Source organism: Ranitomeya variabilis, chromosome 1 (genome assembly GCF_051348905.1).
Source record: "Ranitomeya variabilis isolate aRanVar5 chromosome 1, aRanVar5.hap1, whole genome shotgun sequence".
NCBI lineage: Eukaryota > Metazoa > Chordata > Amphibia > Anura > Dendrobatidae > Ranitomeya > Ranitomeya variabilis.
In genome coordinates, this window is record NC_135232.1 from 750,162,797 (window position 1) to 750,189,088 (window position 26,292).

The window sequence follows — 26,292 nt, forward strand, 5'->3', positions numbered from 1 at the left end:
GCTTATCATATATATATATGTATAGAGAGAAAACGAGATATTTTTTTCTTTTTTTACTATCAAAGCTACTTAATTTCTGTACAGTGATCTTCATTATATTAAAATAAATACAATTTTCTCATAAGAAAAATCTGTAGAATTACAAAAAGGAACTTGACAATATATACTAATATTTCTGCCATTTCCACTAAAAGTGTAGTGTATTTTTTTGTAATTTTTATTTTACCTTTTAATTCTTTTTTTTTTTATTTTATTTTTTACTACAAGGATTTTTTTTTATGTTTCATTTTTGATAGGGCGGGGGATGGATTCTTACATAAATTAGGGCTTATCGTAGAATTTATAGGCACTGTAAAATAGGCTGAATGTTACAATGAAATATTGGGACTTTTAGAATAAACGACAGACAGTGGTAGAAAAACTGATTTCACGCAAGACATAATTTAAGGAGGACTACAGATCAGCTCTAGCAAAGTTGAATACGATTTCTTGAGAATTAACTGTAAGATTGTCTAGTAGGCGACCTGTTAAGTATATATCGGCTGCAACGTGCAGTGTGATAGTGTTAAAGAACAGTTGGGAGATTTCTTATCTTTGTACATTTGTGGAAAATATACCGTTATTCCTCACAAAAGTCACTACAAAAGACAAGACAATGTTGTAAAACACATTATACAACTTTGGACAGAAAGCAGCATACCTCAGCCACCTACTTACAGATAGATTTGTCTTCTATTGTTGGAAGGAGCACAAACGTAGTTAAGGAGAGTATGACAAACGGCACACAGCTCAATTTTTAACACTCCTAACAATTGGTGGTGCCAAGTTCAACCTGATGGTGAAGTTCTGTTCTATGTACCTTTGTCCCGTGATTTCCACAATTGGACTGTGTATAGACTGAGGTACCAGCCTTTATAAGTCAGGATAAGGTAAGGTTAGGCCCTGCTCACGCAGTGTTTTCTGCGGGGCTTCCACCTGAACTCAATTCCTTCCAAAAACAGAAACTGCGATAGCTTGAACGGCGTTAAATTTCTACAAAGTGTCCGATTGCCGAGACTCTCTCGAAGAAAAGTGGTCTTCTACGTTCTTGTGCTGTCTGAACAAAGTTGAGCTCCGTTCGTGTCACTGTTGTTTATGACCCCAATGGAGGTTTGTCTAAATTACTTTTCTAGGGGAATTCAGGTGGAACAGCAAAACACAGTCTTACACTACACAGTATTCTAAAACTGTAGGGGGGGGGGTGTTATGGACATACAATATCCTGTAAATGCTTCAAGCAGATCAAAAGTACAACATGACCGCATTAGTACTAGGAGTAAGGAAACATACAGAGAATAGAATACATACAAGTTTAGAGAGAGAAATCTAAGGATGAAGTAGAGCCCTAGAGGACTATATTATACTATATTATAGTACAAAAACAAAGGTTGGATTGCGCAAAAAGCCATACGTGAACTAATCGAGGACATCACCAAATTCAGGTGAGAGCACGTCATGACTACTACTAAAGACTATACACAGTGACGTGACAATGGACGAATACAAAGAGTCTGCTCTAGTACTACAGAAGAAGCGATGAGAAGTGGCTTTCTAATAAACTGTGCTACACTACTAGCACTGGCATGCTTCCAATCCCATTATTTCAAACTGTGTTTTTTTTTTAAATTGTGACTTAAAGGTGCTCATACAGCCTCAAAAGCTTTTCTTCCCACTTCCCCCAAAAACACATACACACTCAGGCGAAGTGCATGTGTATTCAGCTGGTAGAGGGGAGCGAGCCATGGCCAGACACCTCCATCGGCAGCTTCTCTCCCGTGAAAGCAAAGGATCGTCATTAAAATTTAACATGCCTGATCCTTATTTCCCTTGACACTGTCGGGTAAAGGGGAGTCAGCGGCTTCCCCATATTAGGAGAGCCAGACGGTTTTGCCAAATTCGCTGTGTTTGGTCAACTTTGCTCTAATGTGTCCAGGCACATTTTTCACACAGCATAGTAATGACGTTAGTAAACCCGAGGAGCTATGACAATAAAGGAGCTAAAGAGTGAATATTATGACTGCACTTTTGTCTCACATTAATAGACGGTGCAGCTCTTATCAATGAACACAATATTGTGTTAAAAACAATCCCAATAAATTCCAGAGTGCCTAAAATAAAATAAAAAATCTCCAGGAACAGCTCAAAAGTGTAGAACGTATTGTGTAAAAGTTTCAGATCCCAATTTTTGTCTTTGAAAATAAGACAGAAAAAAAATAATATATACCTTGTGGTCTGATCATAAATTTAGACTTTGAAATCAATTTAACCAATAATTGGAGCTTGTAATAGGGATTTTTTTTTTTCACCATCAGAGGTTATATATAAAAAAGAAATACACATATGTATCGCGTATACATGAAAACAAGCAACTGCTATATATTACTTGTAGTTCACATCAGGCAAGAGCTGATTTATGAAGCTTTTACACAAACCACAGAAGTTGTGACCAGTTACCTTGCTTACTGATATAAATAAAACCCTTACATTAAATTATGAAGATCGGTCGGCTGCAAAATGGTGAGTGCGAAAAACTTGGATTCTTATTTTCGGGTTAACGCAATGACTACCCAATCTTTGTTGTGTGTGCTTAATATGTGGCACACTAACAATTAAGGCTGTGATGCAGAGGAAAAGGGATGGGAAGAGACTGCTCCCTTTTTGGTCTGATTAACAACGTATCGGACGTACAAATCACAACCATCCCAAAAGGTTTGTTTCAGCTATACAAGCAAAAATCACCCCATCAGCATCTTCCAGATTCTTGACTACAAGGTGAACAACAAGAAGGTAGACGCATTCTGCGCAGAAAGAACATGGGTGCAGGAGCCCAGTTTATGCAGCTCATGTGCAAGTGATATGTTTACTGTAGTGACAATTCAGCAGGTCAGGAAAATGAGTAGATGGGGTAACATGTAAGGTACACATGAACTTCACCATATTAGAGGTTTCGTGTGAAGTAAAACTGGCTGGTCTATATCCAGAACATCTTCACTTCTTTCTGAAAGTTCTTTCCCATTGATTTGTATGGGAAACCTGAATTAGAGACTCCCAATGTCGAGACCTGGGTTTAAATACCTCCACTGAGGTTCTGCTACCCTTAATCCAGAACAGGTAAAGATATAGATTAAACGTTGCCTTCTTCTAGAGAATCCGTTATATTATGTTAGGTGTGTGTGTTTTAGTCCTCCAAAAGCATTTACTTCTCTCCCACTTGTTAGCATCGCACACATTTACCGTGCTTGTATAAGAAGCCACTGGAAATAAATAGGCAATGAATTGTAGTTGAAAAGAATGGTTTCCTTCTGTTAGGTCTGTTCACAGTTTCGGTTTCGCCCAATAATCAGCCTGTCAATTGATTTAAAGAAAAAAATGGAAAAAAGCACACAAGAACATACAGTCAAAAACCCCATGGGATGATGAAACATTCAAAACCTGAAAAGGGCGTTGGTGTTTTGATGTTCTAGCCATGGGCACAGTTCTGTCCTGAGATTTGACGGAGGGTAGTTAACTTTCAGAGGGCAGAGCTCTGTGTGTTAGGAGGGGCTGGAACGTGGGAGGGAGAGAATGCGTCCATTTTTCCTACTCCCATTCATGTGGGTGTAGGGTATGTGTTCCTCATAGAGGTTTCCTCGCTGTCCCTCATCCCGTAGTGAGCATGAAGATGGGTCCAGAGGGGTGCTTTCCATATTTTCAAAATCAATCTCAAGGTCATCGGTCTCCGGTGGCTTGTTCTCTTCACTGTAGTAAAAGGACACCTCTTGGAAACTAGAATGAAGGTCGTCTTTCAGCATTTGAATGATCTCCAAGAAAGTGGGGCGCATCTTGGGGTTATATTGCCAGCACATCTGCATCAGACTGTGACTGAAAAACAAAAGTCAGACTTAAAATGAAAAACATGTTTGAGTTCTGTTCAGGTCATGTAGAAGACCTGAGTTCTGTTCAGGTCATGTAGAAGACCAGAGTCTATTCTCTACAGGTTACCCATGCTACTTACTGCTAGTATTTTACATGACTGACAACTTGACTAATTGGTGATCTATAACTTCAGCTTTATTACAGAGACCTTTACTTGAAGGGTTTACCTTTACCTATATACGTTTGAAGGAAAGGGGGAAGAAAGCATACTTTAATTTCTATTTCTGACCGATGCAGCCAGCATTTTTTTATATGGGAAAGAATCTCCATTCATACCTACAGTTGTATCCTCCCTCCTTCTCTTGAATATTCTGTGTCTAGCTGTATGGCAACTGACTGCAGCAGAAACACCTCTCTGCTCTCAGCAAGATAAAAGGAATGTCACGCCCTATCCCCTTGACAGAGTTCCACCTCCTTAGTTGTTTACCAGGCAAAAATGGCACAGGTCAGCAAGAGAACCTATTTGATCTGCATGATTTTTAACAAGACAGTATTAATAGGAACAAGCTGAAAATTCTGCAAGTTGACAAATGGTAAGTGTAAATCTGTTGCACAAGGACTTTAACAGCCTGTCTTTAAAAAACTTACAGTCTAGGGTGACAGTTTTCTGGCTGTTCAAGGGAGCCTCCATCCATAACAAATTTGAGCACTTGCTCATTGGATAGCCCCTGATATGGCTGCTCAGCCAAACTTGTTATTTCCCAGAGTACTACACCAAACGACCTGAAAGAAAGGAAAATGGTTGTGATTAGGGCATTACTAGCAATATCAACTTTTAATGAACATGGGCCACATTGCATTGTAAAAGCATGTAAGAAAAACTAAAAAAAATAAGTAAAATATCTATCTATATAATTGTCTAAGGGGTACTTCCGTCTGTTTGTCTGTAACGGAAATCCCGAGACGCTGATTGGTAGCGGCCGGTAATTCGCCCCTCCCTACTTCCGTCCAGTCAGTGCCCGCTCCATACTCCCCTCCAGTCAGTGCTCACACAGGGTTAACGGCAGCGTTAACGGACCGCGTTATGCTGCGGTGTAACGCACTCCGTTAACGCTGCTATTAACCCTGTGTGACCAACTTTTACTATTGATGCTGCCTATGCAGCATCAATAGTAAAAAGATATGTTAAAAATAATAAAAAAATAAAAAATCGTGCTATTCTCACCTTTCGTCGTCCACCAATGTGCGAGATGCGGCCGCCAGCTTCCGTTCCCAGTGATGCATTGCGAAATTACCCAGATGACTCATCTGGGTAATTTAGCAATGCATCGCTGGGAACGGAAGCTGGCGGCCGCATCGCGCGCATCGGGACAGCTTCGCTGGATGCCGGAGGGTGAGTATATAACTATTTTTTTGTTTTCAATCTTTTTTAACAGGAATATGGTGCCCACACTGCTATATACTGCGTGGGCTGTGTTATATACTGCGTGGGCTGTGTTATATACTGCGTGGGCTGTGTTATATACTGCGTGGGCTGTGTTATATACTGCGTGGGCTGTGTTATATACTGCGTGGGCTGTGTTATATACTGCGTGGGCTGTGTTATATACTGCGTGGGCTGTGTTATATACTGCGTGGGCTGTGTTATATACTGCGTGGGCTGTGTTATATACTGCGTGGGCTGTGTTATATACTGCGTGGGCTGTGTTATATACTGCGTGGGCTGTGTTATATACTGCGTGGGCTGTGTTACATACTACGTGGGCTGTGTTACATACTACGTGGGCTGTGTTACATACTACGTGGGCTATGTTACATACTACGTGGGCTGTGTTGTATACTGCGTGGGCTGTGCTATATATTACGTGGGCTGTGTTATATACCACGTGGCTGTGTTATATACTACGTGGCTCCTATATACTAAGTGGCTCCTATATACTACATGATTGTGCTATATACTACGTGGCTGTCTGTGTTACGTGGCCTCTGCTATATACTATGTGGCTGCTATAATATATATATATATATATATATATATATATATATCTCTATATATATATCTCTATATATATATATATATATCTCTATATATATATATCTCTATATCTATATATCTCTATATCTCTATATCTCTATATATATATATATCTCTATATCTCTATATCTCTCTCTCTCTCTCTCTCTCTCTCTCTCTCTCTCTCTCTCTCTCTCTCTCTCTCTCTCTCTCTCTCTCTCTCTCTCTCTCTCTCTCTCTCTCTCTCTCTCTCTCTATATATATACACACACACATACATATATACATACAGATTCTAGAACACCCGATGCGTTAGAGTCGGGCCACCATCTAGTTAAAATAATAAATATATGATTTTACAGCACAACACTATATAAACTACCGTATTTTCTGGTGTATAAGATGACTGGGCGTATAAGACGACCCCCAACTTTTCCATATAAAATATGGAATTTGGGATATGCTCGCTGTATAAGACGGGGGTCATCTTATATGCCCAGTCATCTTGTACGGTGTGTGGTTCCCAGGGTCTGAAGGAGAGGAGACTCTCCTTCAGGCCCTGGGATCCATATTCATGTAAAAAATAAAGAATAAAAATAAAAAATATGGATATACTCACCCCTCCGAGAGGCTGTCACTGCTGCAAGCGTCTGAATCCGTTCCTAAGAATTGCAGAGCGTGAAGGACCTTCGATGACGTCACGGTCTTGTGATTGGTCCGTGACCGCTCATGTGACCGGTCACCTGACCGTGACGTCATCGAAGGTCTTTCACGCTCTGCAATTCTTAGGAAAGGAGGCAGACGCTTGCAGCGGTGACAGCCAGGCTTCTCAGAGTGGTGAGTATATCCATATTTTTTATTTTTATTCTTTATTTTTTACATGAATACGGATCCCAGGGCCTGAAGGAGAGTCTCCTCTCCTTCAGACCCTGGGAACATCCAGGATCGCTCCCTGCACACGCCATACCCGGCGTATAAGACGACCCCCGACTTTTGGGACAATTTTTAGGGGTTAAAAAGTCGTCTTATAAGCCGGAAAATACGGTATATAAAATTAGTGACATACGGAATATCCCAAAACCTTAAAAAGAGAAGAAAAAAAAACAATAGAAGAAACAAAGAGCTAACTAGGAGATTCGTACCAGACATCTGAAAATGTGGTGAATACGCCATCTTTGAGAGACTCAGGGGACATCCACCTCACCGGTAGCAGACCCTTTCCTCCTTTACGGTAATAATCAGTTTCATAGATATCACGGGTCATCCCAAAATCTAACAAGAATTTTAAAAAACATGACAATAATTAGCAAGCTAGACAATTGCCAACCAAAAATGCATTATGAAAAAAGGAGCAGGAAAAAAAGTCAAGAAATTTTAAAATATCTTTATTTTATCTTCTTATATAGCGCTATAGTATTCTACAGTGCTTCACTGTCACTACTGAGGCTCAATATCTAAATTCCTTTTCAGTAAGTCTTGGTGGGAGGAAAGCCGCACAAACACAGGGAAAACTAAGGCAAAACTGATTTAGAATTTCTAATGGACTTTCTACCACAGTGGTCTCCAACCAGTAGCTCCTGCTGTTGCAACACTTCAGCTGACAACATGATCTGACAACTTTAGGCAGCTCACATTGAGATATGGAGCATCAGCTGCAGATAAGGAGCAGTTCAGAGGACTACTGCCCCAATATTCCTATCTTATAGAATATATAAGTACCGTATATACTCAAGTATAAGCCGATCCGAGTATAAGCCGACCCCCTAATTTTGCCACAAAAAAACTGGGAAAACTTAATGACTCGAGTATAAGCCTAGGGTGGGAAATGCAGCAGCTACCGGTAAATGTCAAAAGTAAAAATAGATACCAATAAAATTAAAAATTAATTGAGACATCAGTAGGTTAAGTGTTTTTGAATATCCATATTGAATCAGGAGCCCCATATAATGCTCCTTACAGTTCATGATGGGCCCCATAAGATGCTCCATATTAAAATATGCCCCATATAATCCTGCATAAAGGTTAATAATGGCCCCATAAGATGCTCCATAGACACATTTGCCCAATATAATGCTGCACAAATGTTGATTATGGCCCCATAAGATGCTCCATAAAGATATTTGCCCCATATAATGCTGCACAAACGTTATGGCCCCATAAGAGGCTCCATACAGACATTTGCCCCATATAGTGCTGCACAAATGTTGATTATGGCCCCATAAGATGCCCCATACAGACACTTGCCCCATATAGTGCTGCTCAAACGTTGATTATGGCCCCATAAGATGCTCTATACAGACACTTGTCCCATATAGTGCTGCTCAAACGTTGATTATGGCCCCATACAGACACTTGCCCCATATAGTGCTGCACAAATGTTGATTATGGCCCCATAGATGCTCCATACAGACACTTGCCCCATTTGCTGTTGCTGATATATATATATATATATATATATATATATATATATATATATATATATATATATATATATAAAAAATCACATACTCACCTCTCCGTCGCTCAGGCACTTTCAATATTCACCTGCTCCGCGTTCTGGGCGCCGCTCCATCTTCAGCGTCTTCTGCACTGACGTTCAGGCAGAGGGTGCGCACTAACTACGTTACCGCGCCCTCTGGCCTGAGTGTCACTGCAGAGGACGTCACTGAAGACGGAGCGGCGCCCAGAACGAGGAAAGGTGACTATCGCGCAGCGCTGCGCTCCCCCTCCCCGTTATACTCACCTGCTCCTGGCGCTGTGCAGTCCCTGTTTTTCTGGCTCCGCAGCTTCTTCCTGTACTCAGCGGTCACCGTTACCGCTCATTACAGTAATGAATATGCGGCTCCACCCCTATGGGAGGTGGAGCCGCATATTAATTACTGTAATGAGCGATACCATGTGACCGCTCAGTACAGGAAGAAGCTGGGGCGCTGGGAAGCCAGGGACCTGCAGGGACCGCACCAGGAGCAGGTGAGTATAATTAGACAGCCCCCGCTCCCCCTCCCCTGCCGACCCCTGGGTATGACTCGAGTATAAGCAGAGAGGTGGACTTTCAGACCAAAAAAATGGGCTGAAAATCTCGGCTTATACTCGAGTAGAAAAATGATTGGTTACCTTAATACAGGAAAGATATATATATTGGTACCGTGTTAGCCAGTAGACAGAAAAATATTTAGAATTGAGAGTCCTCAGTGGTTGATACCTTTTAATGTGCTGTGTTAATGTGTTATGCTGTGTTGTGCATAAATATGTGATTCTTCAGAATTTCTTTTAGTCTTTGCCTGATGAAGAGACCTGTGTAGTCTCGAAAGCTTGCAATTTGTTACCATCTTTTCAGTTAGCCATTATAAGGTATCAACCACTGAGGACTCTCAATTCTAAATATTTTTCTGGTTACCTTAATGCACTCAAATTAGGTCCTTTTTATAGATTATTTTTGCCCAGTCTCCCTTTATTAAATATCTCTACATTTTTGCCCATTGCACAATAATGCAAATATTCAATATGTATTAGTCCTTAACAACTTTTCTTTTCCAACAAATTGTATACCTCATATGTTCACAATAACAGAAGATTAAATGAAACATAATATATGATAGATAACACAGGTCAACAAAAAAAAAATTTTTTTCTGGTGTCCAAAATATTTTAATGAATTTGGGGTATTTTTGGGGTGCTGATTCTGAATATGCTATCAGTTTTGCCAGATTGGCTCAAGTTTTTGAGATTTTTGGTATCTTATTTATAGCACTTGTTGGTAAATGCGACGCATCATCTCATTAATTTCTTTGGATTAGTACTTGAACTGAGCAGTTCTCAATATAGTTTTGTGTTAATTAGTGTTCTAAAAGTTTGTTCATAGCTTGATTTTGGCACTAACTTTATGTTGTTGTCTGTTTTCCAGTGAAAAGCATGAACTCATCAAGAAGAAGTTGTCTTAACGATCCAGACTCATTCTGTTACATTTGTGGTGAATACACACTGCCAAAACATAGAAGAAACATAACAGACTTCGTAAAAAAAGTGTATTTTGCCTATTTTGGGGTTATGCTTGGGGACCAAGACAAGTTTTGGGCACCACACATAGTGGGAAAAGCATGTATCGAATTATTACGAAAATGGAGCAAAGGACAAAGAAAAAGCTTCAAATTTGGTGTTCCAATGGTGTGGAGAGAGCCAAAAAATCATCATGATGACTGTTATTTATGGTAAACACAGGTACAGGCACATCTTCACAATGAGGGACAGGCCTTCTTGCAGATTCCATGTTACTCCCATTTTCGTTTCTTATGCTTATTGAATCCTTGCACTTGCACTGCACAGAAATAACAGTCATCATGATGATTTTTTGGCTCTCTCCACACCATTGGAACACCAAATTTGAAGCTTTTTCTTTGTCCTTTGCTCCATTTTCGTAATAATTCGATACATGCTTTGCACACTATGTGTGGTGCCCAAAACTTGTCTTGGTCCCCAAGCATAACCCCAAAATAGGCAAAATACACTTTTTTTACGAAGTCTGTTATGTTTCTTCTATGTTTTGGCAGTGTGTATTCACCACAAATGTAACAGAATGAGTCTGGATCGTTAAGACAACTTCTTCTTGATGAGTTCATGCTTTTCACTGGAAAACAGACAACAACAAAGTTAGTGCAAAAATCAAGCTATGAACAAACTTTTAGAACACTAATTAACACAAAACTATATTGAGAACTGCTCAGTTCAAGTACTAATCCAAAGAAATTAATGAGATGATGCGTCGCATTTACCAATAAGTGCTATAAATAAGATACCAAAAATCTCAAAAACTTGAGCCAATCTGGCAAAACTGATCACATATTCAGAATCAGCACCCCAAAAATACCCTAAATTCGATGAAATATCTTTGGCACCAAAAATGCTGTTGACCAGTGTAATATACCTCCAATTTTGACTGTGAAATCCTCAGCAACCATGCAATTGCGGGCAGCTAAATCCCGGTGTACAAATTTCTTGGCATTGAGGTAAGCCATCCCATCAGAAATCTCTGCTGCCATCTGAATCATTTCCTCAATTGTTGGGGCTGGCCGACCAGGATTATTCTGGAAGGAAACAAGGTGAAATCAAACATTTTGTCAAATAGTATCAACTCAGATATTAACCCCTTCATGACCTTGGAATTTTCCGTTTTTCTGTGTTCGTTTTTCACTCCCCTCCTTCTTAGAGCCATAACTTTTTTATTTTTCCGTCAATTTGGCCATGTGAGGGCTTATTTTTTGCGGAACGAGTTGTATCTTTGAACAACATCATTGGTTTTAGCATGTCATGTACTAGAAAACGGGAAAAAAATTCCAAGTGCAGTGAAATTGCAAAAAAAGTGCAGTCCCACACTTGTTTTTTTGTTGGCTTTTTTGCTAGGTTCACTAAATGCTAAAACTGACCTGCCATTATGATTCTCCAGGTCAGTACGAGTTCATAGACACCTAACATGACTAGGTTATTTTTTACCTAAGTAGTGAAAAAAAATTCCAAAGTTTGCTAAAAAATAAATAAATAAATAAATTAAAAAAATCGCGCCATTTTCTGATACTCGTAGCGTCTCCATTTTTCATGATCTGGGGTCGGTTGAGGGCTTATTTTTTGCGTGCCGAGCTGACATTTTCAATGATAGCATTTTGGTGCAGATACGTTCTTTTGATCGCCCGTTATTGCATTTTAATGCAATGTCGCGGCGACCCAAAAAAAGTAATTCTGGCGTTTCGAATATTTTTCTCGCTACGCCGTTTAGCGATCAGGTTAATGCTTTTTTTTTATTGATAGATCAGGCGATTCTGAACGCGGCGATACCAAATATGTGTAGGTTTGATTTTTTTTTTTTATTGTTTTATTTTGACTGGGATTTTTTTTTTACTTTTGCCATGCTTCAATAGCCTCCATGGGAGGCTAGAAGCAGGCACAGCGCGATCGCCTCTGCTACATAGCAGCGATCTTATGTTCACTGCTATGTAGCAGAAAATCTCACAGCTGCCGGGGATCAGTAACCATAGAGGTCTCAAGGACCTCTATGGTTACTATTCTGAAGCATTGCCGACCTCCGATCATGTGACGGGGGTCGGCGATGCGATCATTTCCGGCCGCCCGGCCGGAAGCGGTAGTTAAATGCCGCTGTCTGCGTTTGACAGCGGCATTTAACTAGTTAATAGGCGCGGGCAGATCGTGATTCTGCCCACGCCTATTATGGGTACATGTCAGCTGTTCAAAACAGCTGACATGTCCCGGCTTTGATGCGGGCTCACCGCCGGAGCCCGCATCAAAGCGGGGCTTCTGACCTCGGACGTACTATCCCGTCCGAGGTCAGAAAGGGGTTAATAATAATAATAATGCTTCAGCATAAGGGAAAAATACATGGGCAGAATTGGAGGAGAAATTGTTTTACTAGAGTGGAAAGCCTTTGAAATTTATTTTTTCTGGATAAGTAAAAGTTTGCCTTATTTATTACTGCATTTTCACAAGTAAAGCAAAGACAGACCCACCTCTGCATCGGGTCGCAGTGAGCGCAAGTAGCTCTTCAGGTCACCGTGTCCCATTAGCTCCATAATAACCAATGTAGGTTGCCCTTTCGAGACAACACCTATCAACCGAACCTGAAAAAGTCAATAATATCTGATCTAACAGCAATCAGACAACAGAAACAATACCTTTGCTTCCATAACTGCTCAGAAATGCTTAACAGGAAATGCCATAGAATAATATTTTCAGAAACTGGATATATTGAATAAAATTTTACTATCTCAAGATCTGATGACTTAGGCTACTTTCACATTAGCGTCGGGCCGACGTTCCCGACGCTAGCGTTGTCTCCGCCGCACAACGGGGGCAGCGGATGCATTTTTCCAGCGCATCCGCTGCCCCATTGTGAGGTGCGGGGAAGTGCGTGGAGGTGGGGTCGGAGTTCCGGCCGCGCATGCGCGGTCGGAAAAAGCGGACCATCGTGAGCAAAAAACGTTACATGTAGCGTTTTTTGCTCCCGACGGTCCGCCACTGCACGACGCATCCGTCGCACGACGGGTGCGACGTGTGGCAATCCGTCACAATGCGTCGCTTCATGTTAATCAATGGTGAAAAAACGCATCCTGCAAACACTTTTGCAGGATGCGTTTTTTCGGCAAAACGACGCATTGTGACGGAATGCAGTTAACGCTAGTGTGAAAGTAGCCTTAAAGTGTCCCTATGGTGTATGTTATTCCCAGTGCACAAGCCGTTCAGCCAGCACGAGCTCATGGACACCGCGGTATACACATCCAAAAACTTAAGGCTCCAGCAGACGACCAGACATATTGGTCCGAGCACGGACTGTGCCACGGCTCTCCCAACCAGAGCATGACCGCCTCACACAAATTTATGAAGTTGTCACGCTTGAGTCAGGAGACCCTTAGCCACTCCGCGCACTGGGGTCCGAGACCCACAGACATCTGCATGAGCCCTTACTATTGAGCTTGTACTGATCTGCAAAATTTCGAGGATAATAACAGAAAAAATATGCTGGTGGATACCCTTTATCATAAAAAACAAGAAGGAACTTATCAAGGTTCACTCTTGGGGGTGAAAACCCAGGTCGACAAATGGCATATGACTATGTGATGTGACTGGAATTAATTTTCAGCCTCATTCTGGAACAAAACAAGATCCAGGTAGATCCCTTTAAATTCTTGGCACAGTTATTGAATATTAATATGAAGCAATGACAAATAGTTTGTGCATTGATAGAAATTCTTACCACATGGTGGCAGCTAAATCCCTTCATGACGGAAGCCTCGTTCAGGAACTCTATCCTCTCTCGCAGACTTGCTGACTCGTTGACAGTTTTCACAGCCACACGAACTTCGGCCTCTCCTTTTATGATGTCCTTGGCAATTCCCTCATACACCATTCCAAAGGAACCCTGCCCCAGTTCTCGGAGCAGCTTGATCTTATCTCTTGGTACTTCCCACTCATCCGGAATGTACACTAGAACAAAAAAAGAAGGACATCCAGTGATTTAGAGGTCACAAATACATAAGAGAAGCCACATGTTTATCATTATCCAAAATGTCATAACAGAAAAGGTACTCGCTTGCAGCATTCTGTTTGTTTTTTTTTGCCCCAATGCATAAAGTAGAAAAAATGATAACACTGTGTAATGCACAATGATCCTGATGAATGAAGCGAGTGGAGGCTAAGCACGCACAACTCCACATCATTCACTGTCTGCAAAACTGCCAGAAACAGCCGAGCAGAGAGCTCTGCTATCGCCCAAAGTCCCAGAGGGGAAGATGGAATGGAAGTGCATAGGTTCTAGTCCGCTCCGTTCTTGGGATCGGTGGAGGTCACAGTCCTCAGACCCCAAGTGATAAGGTTTACCATCTCCAATCCTATGGACAGGAGATCATTTCTTAATTTGGCAGAAACCTTTTGAACATTTTGTCTCAAATGCTACATTATGGTTCATAAAGGAATGATATTTTTCCTACATCAATTGCCTATCCAAAGACAAGGTGATAAATGTAATGCAATCTCTCTTTAAAACGATTACTGGAAAAGCCTGCAACTTTTTACCATTCAAATAAGGTTCCTTATGGTGTGCTTACATTAGCCGACCTTACGGCGTTACAGGTAATCTGTCAGCAAGATTTCACCCCACAAACCATTTATATGTGCATGGAGCTCTTTCAAAGATAAGCTCAGATAAGGCCGGTCTGTTCCTCCATTACGGAGAAATCAGCATTTGAATTGATGTGCAAATGAGGCTGTAGATCGGAAGCCTCTGTCACTCCAGCTCTATTCCCCGCCCAGCACTGACTCCTCCTGCATGACTGACAGCCTCTATAATGTGCGATGTCAGGCACATGTGTGGTCAGTCAAGCAGGAGGAGACGGCACTGGACGGGAAATAGATGTGCAATGAAAGAGGCTTCAGTGGAATAGTCCTTCAGCCTCATTCGCACAGCGATTAGAATGCTGATTTCTCAATAATTGACGAACAGACCGGCCATGTAACGGTACTTCTGAACTTGTCTTTGAAAGAGCTACATGCTCATACAAATTGCTTGGGGTGAGAAATCCTGCTGACAGATTCCATTTCAATGACTGCCGATTGGTAGATAATTACCAATCAGCGGTGGTTTAATAGGCTGCTTGCACAGGAGGGCCACTCTTCAGATTGGTACAAAATCATTCAAGCACATAGGCTACCATTCCTCTTTGCAGCGTAGGTCCTGTTTACATTGGACGATGTGCTGCTCAAAACGTTGATCTTTTGTGCAAACCAAAAGATCCTTCCACCCAACTAACGAGCACTGCTGCCTGGTTAAAGTGCATGTTTACCTTGAAACGAGCGTTCCTAGGAATGCAGAGTAAATGCACCCCAACAAGGCGCCATTGTCATCAGCGCAACTCACCTTCACTAGCACTTAAATACTCAGGATTGGAGGATGCATACAATGGTCCTGTGGGGCCTTCGGCTTCCCTGTGTAAAAATAATTTTACAGATTATAGGAAGTGATCTATTGTAATATTATAACATATTGCATAAGGTCAAGAGTATCTTCATATGACAGTCAAAGTACATTAAAAGTTAATTGTCCGATAATACCAGCTATCGTATTGTACATCTGCTTTTTCTGAGGTTTTCGGTCCAGTGAGTGATAGCTCTGTACGCACACTATTACAAAAAATAGCTGTCAATCACTGATAGGACTGCCCACTGGACCAGAAATTCCCAAAAAAGGCAGATGGTAAAATGATGAAGTCACCATGTGTGGAGTAACGCGTGGGGTGTAATACCTACTCCTATGTCTGCTGAGCTGTGTCCTATGGTCATACATCAGTTTCTTAATCGGACCTGGATTTTAGGTGTATATTTTTTTCCTTGAACCGCTTGCTTAATCTTTTTGGACAGGTTTACCATTTGACATTAATGTTATATTTCCTTACATGTGAGCCTTACATATTTTGTATAGTTACCATTTATTGTATTCATAGTATTCTACATATATCTTATAATTCTTATATATGTTCCATATTTCTGGATTATGTGGGAGATTGTTTTGTCCATTTTTTATCAGAATATGGACTCTGTACAGGTGGTCTAGTTTTCCCCTACTTTTCCACCTTGTTAATTGTTCTTAATGGGTTTTTTTTAAAGATAAATAAAGATTCAGTTTCACACTATTTGCCTCTCATAAATGCCTTTATATGACGATTATTACTCTTTGAGCTTGTTGGTGCCAGGTATATGCGCTTTCTTGTTCTTATTTGCCATTTCTGGTAGGTCCATTTATTTATCTAATATTTTTAATTTTGCGGTACTGGTCCATCCTTTGCTCATGGTAAAATGATGAAAACACAGGTTATAATATTTTTTTTCTCACAAAATTATATATCAATCTGCTCGCCCCCCCCCATGCTCTATAATATGATTCCTGCACCTTGAACTGCATTTTCATGGTGACAGGTTCCCTTTAAAGATGTGGATAGTAGTAGTAAAGTTCTAGGAGGTCCAACATTTTCAAACGTCTCCATACAAAGATTGTGAATTTAAAAAAAAACAAAAACATTTTTGTATGGGCTTTAATTACTCAATAGCCTCCCCTTGAAGAAATGCACCTTGTAAAAGGTACAAGTTTTGATGTGCTAATAATTTAGTAAATATACTGGAAAAAATGAATGGTGTATAATTTAGTAAGCAAATATTTTAGGAAACGCTGCTGTAATTTTATATATTTCCATAAAAATGTGCTCTGTGAACAGTCGAACACCAGAATACATCACAGTGTTCATATTCAGTGGTCGGGGAAGGACATGCTCTGAACAAGACAGCAGCTGTCCCCAACTGGCTTTCCATTCAAGATTACTAATGATGCTAACCAGGGCATCCAAGCACTGCAAATGAAACCACACTCATGGACAAAATTGTTGGCTCCCTTCTGTTAAAGGGAATCTATCAGTAGGCTCAACCATCCTAAGCCAACTATATGGGCATGTAGGTCATAGGAAGCGAATAAAATGACACCTGTAACTAGACGCCTTATTCCAGAAAAATCCATGCTTTTCTTATTATATAAATGAGCTGTACAGATCTATGGGCCGGAAATAGATCTCCCTGATAATCTGCCTCCACAGATTATTTTGAAAGCAAGGGGCAGTTACCAGTTTGAGACATGTAATGACTGACAGCCTGCCCTCCTCATCTACATGTTAACGCCCCCTTTCATCTAAAATAAGCTCTGGAGGCAGATTCCCAGGGACATCAGTGTCTTGCCCATAGATTTAAACAGAGAGGAAGGGGAGGAGGCAAACACAGACATACTGTTCCAAATTATCCTGAAATGACAAGTCACGTAGGCAAGGTTTGCATGCGCTATGATACAGAGGTTGTGAGTGCTGCTCTGAAGCTGTCCGAATCGCTGGATCTGGCTAGCTTTAGTGCCCCTGCACTCTTCTAATGCTGCAGAGGGAGAAGCTTTAGCCATGCCAACATCCCAAACTGTCAATCTTCACTAGGGCAGTCCCCCAAAACCACACCGCTGCAAGCAGGAAGCTGGGAGCAAAACGTTGTGAGCTCATGAGGATCAATAATGAGAATGACCCTTTAAAAATTGATGCACTTAGAATCTTCAGAACCACTCACTTCTTTTTCTGGATCATGCATACTATCAAAATGATGAGGAAAGCAAACAGTAGGATGACTGGACCTATGACAATGTTCAAGATGTTTCTTGGGGAGATATCTGAAAAAGATGATAAAACAAAAATTATATACGAACAGAGACCTTTGCAAATATAAAATAAGCAAAATGGTGTAAAGGTAAAATGGTTAAATGTTTATTTTTTACCTTGAAGTTACCAGGATGTTGCCAAACTACTGCAAAGTCTCTTTTTGCCTACAAATAAGTGAACACTCACCTACATCTCGTACGTAAAAATAAGTAGTCGGAGTCCAAGAACCATTTCCAGCCAAAGAAGAGGCCCGAACACGCACACTGTAGTTTCCTGGGGGAAGAGATCGCAGCTTTGCTCCTTTATCCTGGAGATACTGTTTCTGGGAAACACAGATATTGTTCTCCTGGAAAATAATGATAATATGATCACTTGCTACAAGATGTAATATGTCATCAGGAAAATAATCTAAAAATGTACAGAACAATTACCTGTGAGTCTCCAAGCCGGGAGTACTGGACCTCGTATAATATAGTTAAGCCATTGGGTTCACTTGGCTCCTTCCACATGAGGTGGATGATGTAAGGTGGCTCATACTCATAAGTGACTGGTCCCTCAATGTTATCGGCTTTAGCTGTGAAGTCAATTATTTATAAATTCAGCAACTAGGCTTACAATACTGAAATGTGATTTTTTTTTTTTAATGTTTATAAACATGCTATGGTAGAGAAAAAGAGGCAACTTAATATTTAGGGTATGTTCCCACGGTCAGTAAACGCTGCGGGTTGGATGCTGTGTACCTCTGCAGAGTCCACCTCACAGTGTCCAAATGTTACAGCATAGTGGATGAGATTTCAAGAAATCCCACGCCCACTATGTGTTCAGAGACACCTGCGGAGATGGGGACACGGCACGGCTTTCCTGACCGCGGCATGTCAATTTATCTTGCAGAGACGCGACTTTCCGCAAAGATAAATATCACCCGTACAATGTATTGGACGCGGTGATTCCGCACGGTTCAGTGAACACATGCAGATTCACCTGTGTTCAAAAACCGGCAGCGCTTTGGATGTAGCGGATATGTGCGGTGTCCAAAGCGCTGACAATTACTGACCATGTGCTCCTGGCCTAAGAAGTGCAACCATCTTTGTATGGTGGTTTTCCAACATCTATCTAGTAAATATGCAACAAATTCAATGCCGATGTAATTTGTTATGCAAAAATAGCATTACTTTTTTGGATTTGTACAATCTGACAAACAACAACTGTACCCTGTATGGGTGGGCTCACCTTCTGGCATGGTTCTGGCACTGACATATGCAGCTACACTACAGCCAAGTGAAACTTCATGGTTGCAGGCATGGATTTCAATTCGATATGCAGTGAAATGCTTCAGGCCAGAAATGACAAAAGACTCCTTGAACCAAACCTTCTGAGAAAACTTCTTTGGCTCCAGGTCATCAATTGCTCCAGTTGAAGTTGCATTGGATAAAGGATTGGGTGTTACTTGATTTGACACTGTACCATTTGCAACACCAAATGTATCTCTGCGTTTTCTAGAAGGTCTACAGAAAAAAGTAAAACATAAGTTCTGTAAAATGTATTTTGCTCCCTAAACTTAAGCTTGCCATACACAGATGACTGTCGGACGATCGTTTGGCCGCCAACCATCTCAGCTGACACTCCCATACACAGAACTCCTCACTTGGCCAAGAACTCCTGTTTCTCTATGAGAAAGCTGCTGGCTGACATATTGTCTGGCAGGTTATCTCCAAGAAATCAATGTTATTGTCAGTCAGGAATCCAACACGCTTGAGTGACATCTCACCCGATCATCAGTCAGCCAGCGCCCCCATCTACATTAGACAATTGGCTAAACCGGTTGATATCGACGAGTCCGTCTGACGTTAGCCTAATGTTTATAGGGGCCTTTACAGCTTTCAGACAAAGCTTTATCAAGGGGTTTAAACACAAATATGCATTCAACCTCTATCCACAATGTACGTTGGACCATCCACTGATTACTAGAGGAGGAGTCCTCAGCCCCTCCTCACTAAGCAACGAAGGTGAGGAGTTTGTCGTTAGGCTTGCACCACCTGCAGTGAGATTTATGAGTTTTTGGGATGCATATTCACATGGCCAGAGAGTCAGAAATAAAGTGGCAAAACAAAATACAGCTTAGTTGAAAGTGGCTTGTTCACGTGAAACACATTCCAACAATGTGCTTCGTATAAGCCGCAATGCTGAAATCCACATCACAAACCACATGCCCTGTTGTCTCACAGTATATGAACTCATGGACCACTACCCAGCGGGTAAATACACCCAAACACCAAGCTGGTTCCAATCAGTTCTCACCTTGGTATGAAGACCACATTGTGAAGATAATTCTCAAATGTTTTCCGGAATGCCAGCTCAGTGTGCTCATTCATAATCTGAGCTTCACTTTTTGGGCAGGAACAGCAAGCTTCATTAGAATCTTCAGTGTCTGTTCCATTGGGTTTCACAGCATCATCTGCTTCTTGTGGAGGTGACCACGTCCTGGTGGGCAACTTTATTCCTGTGAAGGCATGGGATAGTTGAAAAGCAGTCATTAAATTATAATGTCACAGTCCCAACAAAGATATTAGGATTTTTTTTTGTTTGCTTTTTTGCACAAATTAGATTTCTATTTCTAATAGTAACATTTAAGAAAATCTGATACCATGAAATAAATTGTCCTGAACCGTTTTGAATGGTGTAATTATTGTGTCTGAAGGCACTTTCTAACCTTAGCTCTGCATTGTATTGCATCCCTTGACACCTAAAACTCAAGAGACATCTTAACGTGGGACATCAAAGCCTTCTCCAGCTGCTAGTGCAGAGAACACCACCCATAGAATAGGTTCTCTTGTAGTACTTTATTTCATCCTATTTCTCACATCTTTCGGATTTTGTTCATTCATGTCATTTGCCTCTATTGACTTATACTTGTCTATACCTATTCTTTTCTACTCTCAATATCATTCTATGTTATTCTGACACCTGACGAACACCATCCTTAGTTCTAACCGATGCACCTACAGAGGTTCATTACATACAGATGTCTCATTAGGTATTTTCTTGATGATTAATGTTTTTATTTTCTGATGTCATACCATATAAGTCATCTGCGACTGTTTTTCAACATATTGTAACTCTCCTATTGTCATGCATGGTGCTAATCATCTGGAATCGTAGAAAAGGACCATGTGTCACTCTTGAATCCAATGCATTTCTGTTGACAATGCAGTTCCCTTAACACTATATGGAGTTTTTATGTATATTATGTATACATTAATTGTATAAATTATGTATGTATTTTTCACATATTAGATTGTACAGCACACCCCTTATTAATCTCTGTTATCTTTTTAGCAACTCTACGATAAAACTCTAGGACAGGACGGAATATAAAAAATTCTGTCAATTTTCCAACCTTTATCTCACGTTACATTTTTGTGTGTTTTTACCATAAAATAAAAGTCTTGCAATGTTGCCTCTTGAGAGTACAGTGGATTCTTCTTAGTCACATAGAGTGACTGCAGACTTGTAGTTTAAGATCGGATAACCCTTTAAGTTCTATAGATCAATCAGCATGAAGAAATAGAAAGGGTGGCCAACATTTTGGTCTGTCCCAGACCTTGCAACACTTACCCTTCATACAGTAATCTAGTTCAACTAGTTCACTGTCCTCGGGTTGTTCCTGCCAGTACACCAAGTAATGAGTGACATTTCCATTGGGTTCTGATGGGGCCTTCCATTTCAGTATGATCTGAGATGATGCATTGGATATAGAAAATGGGTCGAGTGGAACAGAAGGTGCTGAAATTAAAGAAAGCATTATATGCATAGCTAATCAGAACATTGCTACATGTTAAGGAGTTTAAAGGCAAATTAAAGGAATCAATATCCTATAGGCCAGAACTTACTGGTTTCATTTGTTCTTATGTAGATGATCTCACTCTTTGCTCCATACGGTCGCGCTCTTTCATCTGATGAAGACACTAAAGTCTTCACAAATACAGCGTACTGTGTCCAAGGCTTCAAATTACGCAAGAGGTGTCCTGGAGGACTCGGGGTCTTGCCATCTGTAGTACGTTGCGGAGGATCCACATCCACCACTGTCCAGCTATTGGATCCACATGCATCTTGACCATCAAACTCTGTGACATTCTGGTAGGGTCTTGACAATGGAGGAAGCACAGAGCCATATGTAAATCATTTAGATGTTGCTGCTCTTAATCTACTACAGTACAGAGGTGCAGACTGATCTAGTAACTGAGAAATAGTGATTGGTAGCTAACATTTACACTTTCATACAAAATGTGTAGGGAAAACTTGACAATTTGCTTGTTTTAGTATATGTCTACTTGCAGCTATTGGCAATCTTATCTGTACCAGTTAGAGGGAACCTGTCCCCAGGTATAACACTGTTAACCTGCAGATATGGGGTTAATCTGCAGGTTAATAGCATTATTATGCTGCCCGGTGCCTGAACATAGCTGAATGCAGCAGGGAGAAAATGAATTTATTCCCCCCCGCCGGCTCAGTCACCGCTCTGAGTATACAGAGAAGCCGCTGTACCTGCGCCCCGGCCCTGACTGACACTGGCTCTACATTGTGGCCGTCTGTCAGTCAGGGTCGGGGGCACAGTTACAGCAACTTCTCTGTATACTCAGAGCGGTGACTGAGCCGGCGGCACCCTCGCCTCCATGACTGAATACCGAATGCTGGCGTGGAGAATGAAGTTCATTTTCTCCCCGCTGCGTTAGAATAATAATGCTGCTAGCCTGCAGATTTAACGCATATCTGCAGGCTAACAGCATTATTCCCGGTGACAGGATCACTTTAAGTACGACCCTATCTGGTATAGCACACTACAGGATCTTTTAAGGGGAATTCTAATTCGGCAGCTGTTGCCAATGCCACATTCATAAAAGGGTGAGGTAAAATTAATGCAATAAATTCTACTTTGCCTAGTGATCCACTGCATGTCCCATTACGGTAATTACTCAGTCCCACTGGGGTGCACTTCCTGCTCCTGTCCTCAACAATTAAGAAATGGCTGAAAACGTCCTATCAGCCAATCACTAGCTGACACTCGGCATGTCACAGTTGAGACGAGGAAGCGTACACTAGCCCTGGACTGAGACCTGTGCGGGATCACTGACGGAATGTTATTATTTTTAACCACTCTTAGCCCTTTCAAAATGGAAAGTCCCTTTAATATATCGCCAAAGTGAGCATGACACTTCCTCTAAAAAGCTTTATATAGCTACACTGACAACCCAGATATACTCTACAGGTTATGGAATACATGGTTGGACATCACAGCCTGGATTCTTAAAGGGGTTGTCTGATCTTCTGCTAAAAGTTTGAATCATTTTAAATGGCTGCAGACTTCTAAATCCTGACAGCGTGCGCACTGCACGCTGTCAGGATTCTCCAGTGTTGCTGCCAAGAATGATCAGCAATTTTCATACTTCCGGCCACATTCCTAGTCGATGTGCTTGACTGCATGTCAAACTGCGGACTTGCTGTCACATGCTCACCTGATTTCAGCAGCAACACCAAAGAATCCAGACAGCAGGAGGATTCCAAAGTCTGCAGTCACATAGAGGACCGGACAACCCCTTAAAACGGTCTATACATATTACATGACTTCTAGCTGAACAATGTTCTGGCAGGCAGCCACCTCTACAATAATCTTATAAAGGAGCGCTCGTTTGGTTTCTGAAATCGGACATGTGCAATCAACATCTCTCCCAACCATCAGTCAGGTGGTGCTCCCATACACATTACATTGTTGGCCGAACCCATACATAAAGGCGGTATTCATTGGTTATGGGACTGATGAAAACTGCCGAGCGCTGTACTCGCCATCTCGGTCAGTCTTATAGCCAAACAGCTGAATGGAAGCACATGCATATTAAACGTTTCTTGCAAGGTTCTCTTTCTAAACTCTAGCAGGAAAACCTCTAGATTATGTGCAGTCTTCCAGGAGACCTTTTCTGTTACCCAGTCACCCATCACGCACTGCACTGTCATACTGATGTGTACATAGCAATGTTCCCACTTCAGTGAAGCAAAGAAGTGTTACGTTCCCTCCTAAAAACAAACAAAGCTGCTGGAAACTGCCTGCAATCGTAAGCAAATTACGTACTTTGGATTTTTAGAAAAATAACAATGGCCTTCAGGAGGACAAAACATGACTTACGCTTCCTTGTAATGAAACATGAATCCCAGCAAATCTCGAAAGTCAGGAGGCCAGTATGGGTCCCATTTAATCAGCACCTTATCGTAGCTTGACTTTATAAAGTTGAAGCGCAGCATATCAGTTTCACCTGTAAAAGGATCAGTAAACTCATAAGAACTGATGAACTACTGTAGAAGCGTGAGCCTCCCAATGCCACAACCATAAGGATCACAAGATGATATTCCCTCCATGGCTATGCAGGGCCTTCATCACACCCACTTAACATGCATGGTGCCAATTCCATACTGCCCTGGTATTCAGCACTTATGGTGGCACCAACATTTAATTACCGCTATGGACAATTAACTACGCCATTCTGAAGGGAGTATATCTGAGACTTTAACCCCCTTGTGCAACATGTACATCAGATGTCAGAATGAAATGAGGATGAAATGAGGGGTCACTAAATAACTCAGACATGGTAGTGAGAACTTAGAGTAATAGTAGTTTCAATTTCAATTTCATAAATCAATAGTACATATTAAAATAAGCAACTATGTAATATATCAGGGAAAGCAAAGTCTATCTTCCTCTTATAGAGGAGATTTAATAAAATGGACCTTTTCTAAGAACTGTAAAACCCTTTAACATTTAAGGAGCCCACCGTAAGCTCTGAGCAGTAAAAGTAAACACCAAGAGAATAGACAGAAATAACAGAAAAGAGAGCAAAGCTAGTACAAAACCACCCAAAAAGCCAATCACTCCCATACCCAAACTAGGATTATCTTATAAGGGGCAGAAGGGGGCATATTCATTACAAAGACAATTAACAGTGTATTTTTTAGTGAACATAATATAAACTGGAAAAACCAAATCGATAACCTGCAGAGGAATAGTACCTAGAATCAGAGAAAAATAACCACATGTAAATTCAAATTTATACCTGGTATATAGTATTCCCTCCTCTCCCTTCCTTCCAACCACCCACTTCCTCTGCTGCCTTTATCTACTAATTAGGACCAATTTGAGAGTTTAGGTCTGGAAGTACACACAGCAGGAGAATGATCATCCAGAATCTCAGTATGCCAGTCCATAAGGCGATATAAGCTGATAAAAAGGATAGAACAACTTGAACATTACTGATGTGTTGGAGGGTGCTGTAAAAAAGTGCATCGAGTGAAGGATCATTGGGTACGGTTGGTTGAGAAGAAGGACCAGGATCAAATCGGGTAGGATCTTGTGTTGGGCAATCATGCTTTCTCTGGTGTGGGTGTTGCAGCAGAGGAGGATATCCTTCTACTTAGAGCAAGTTAGGAATAGGAATTGAGTCTTGGCCCAGGAATTTGAAGAGAGCAGGCAGATCTTTGTGTTGCTTGTGGAAAAATGTAGCGTTCTCTTTTTTACTATGAGGTGGAAGAGACAACCTCACCTAGGCATCAGTCTCTCAAATCTTTGCCAGCAGTAGATGTAGGAGATGCCTCATGCAGACAGTACGATCTTGTACACCTGAAAAGAGCTTGATCACAGCTCAGTCTATAGCTATAGGGTTAGTGAGCCAGGTGCTTCAGAGAATGTCCTCCTTGTCCTTAAAGTAGCGGAGTCTGCATAAAATATCTCTTGGATTGAGAATATAATTCTAGCGACACTGTGTACTCTGTCAATGACAAAGGTGGCATCTAGGGGTCTTTGTGCGACCTTGCTGAATATGGTGGTTACCAATGATTTGAGGTCTTCCTGGCTTCTACCCATCGGCAATACCTTAATACGAATATTATCTCTTCTTCCCCTATTTTCTTGGTCGTCGAGAAGGGTCATGTGTTGTACCTGGGAGTTGAAGGTTTAGTGCTTACTTTGCAAGGTTTGGATCAGATCTGAGAGGTCCCTTGAGACACCCTCCATAACTGTTGCCCTGGAGGCCAGATGGCTGATTTCCTCTCGTAAACAGTCAATGGCCTGTTGGTGTGAGGCTTCAATCCTCTGTGCCAAGGAAGCAATGTCTTGTTTTGTTGGTAGGGCCAGTAATAGTTCCCGTAACGCTTGAAGGTTCAGATGTATTGAAGATGGAGATGTGTGTACATGTTGAGTTGTATGGTATTGCTGACTCGTTTGCACAGACTGTGATGTCTCTAGGCCCTCGGTGTCATAGGGGTGCGCAGAGTCATCCAGAGATGGAGAGACGGAGGGCGACTCCTTGTGAATCTCATTCGAAACCTTGCCGTGAGTGTCCATGGGACTCTTGGTGGTTCCCCGTGAGTTGATTGATGGGTTGTCATTTTAGATAGAGATGGGCTGGCACGTATGAAAAAACACCCAATGGTATTGTTCTGTGCTTCTTAATGGAATGTGATTAATGTAGGAGATCTTATGTCTTATCCTCTGTCCTCTGCGTTTTCCAGGCATCTTCGGAAGTGTAAATACAAGAATTAGTCCTTGTCAGGTGCCTGGGACCTTTGGGCGTAGGTGGTTTATGTTCTCATTTCATTCTGCTTAGT

The 26,292-nt window shown here is 41.3% G+C and overlaps 1 protein-coding gene across 1 annotated transcript in view; it reads right to left on the reverse strand.

Annotated features, from left to right (window-relative positions):
• Positions 1-259: 259 nt before the first annotated feature.
• The window catches only part of INSR (insulin receptor), a 137,698-nt gene continuing 111,665 nt past the window's right edge, over positions 260-26,292 (reverse strand). Inside the window, exons 7-21 of the mRNA XM_077270397.1 lie at positions 23,822-23,948; positions 21,534-21,787; positions 21,259-21,426; positions 19,942-20,143; positions 18,874-19,148; positions 18,075-18,217; positions 17,830-17,989; positions 17,555-17,654; positions 15,324-15,391; positions 13,665-13,894; positions 12,421-12,531; positions 10,830-10,989; positions 7,051-7,180; positions 4,543-4,677; positions 260-3,900 (exon numbers count right to left, since the gene is read on the reverse strand). Coding sequence (XP_077126512.1) covers positions 3,573-3,900; positions 4,543-4,677; positions 7,051-7,180; positions 10,830-10,989; positions 12,421-12,531; positions 13,665-13,894; positions 15,324-15,391; positions 17,555-17,654; positions 17,830-17,989; positions 18,075-18,217; positions 18,874-19,148; positions 19,942-20,143; positions 21,259-21,426; positions 21,534-21,787; positions 23,822-23,948 — 2,591 coding nt within the window. The 3' untranslated portion in view covers positions 260-3,572. The remainder of the gene's footprint in view (positions 3,901-4,542; positions 4,678-7,050; positions 7,181-10,829; positions 10,990-12,420; positions 12,532-13,664; positions 13,895-15,323; positions 15,392-17,554; positions 17,655-17,829; positions 17,990-18,074; positions 18,218-18,873; positions 19,149-19,941; positions 20,144-21,258; positions 21,427-21,533; positions 21,788-23,821; positions 23,949-26,292) is intronic.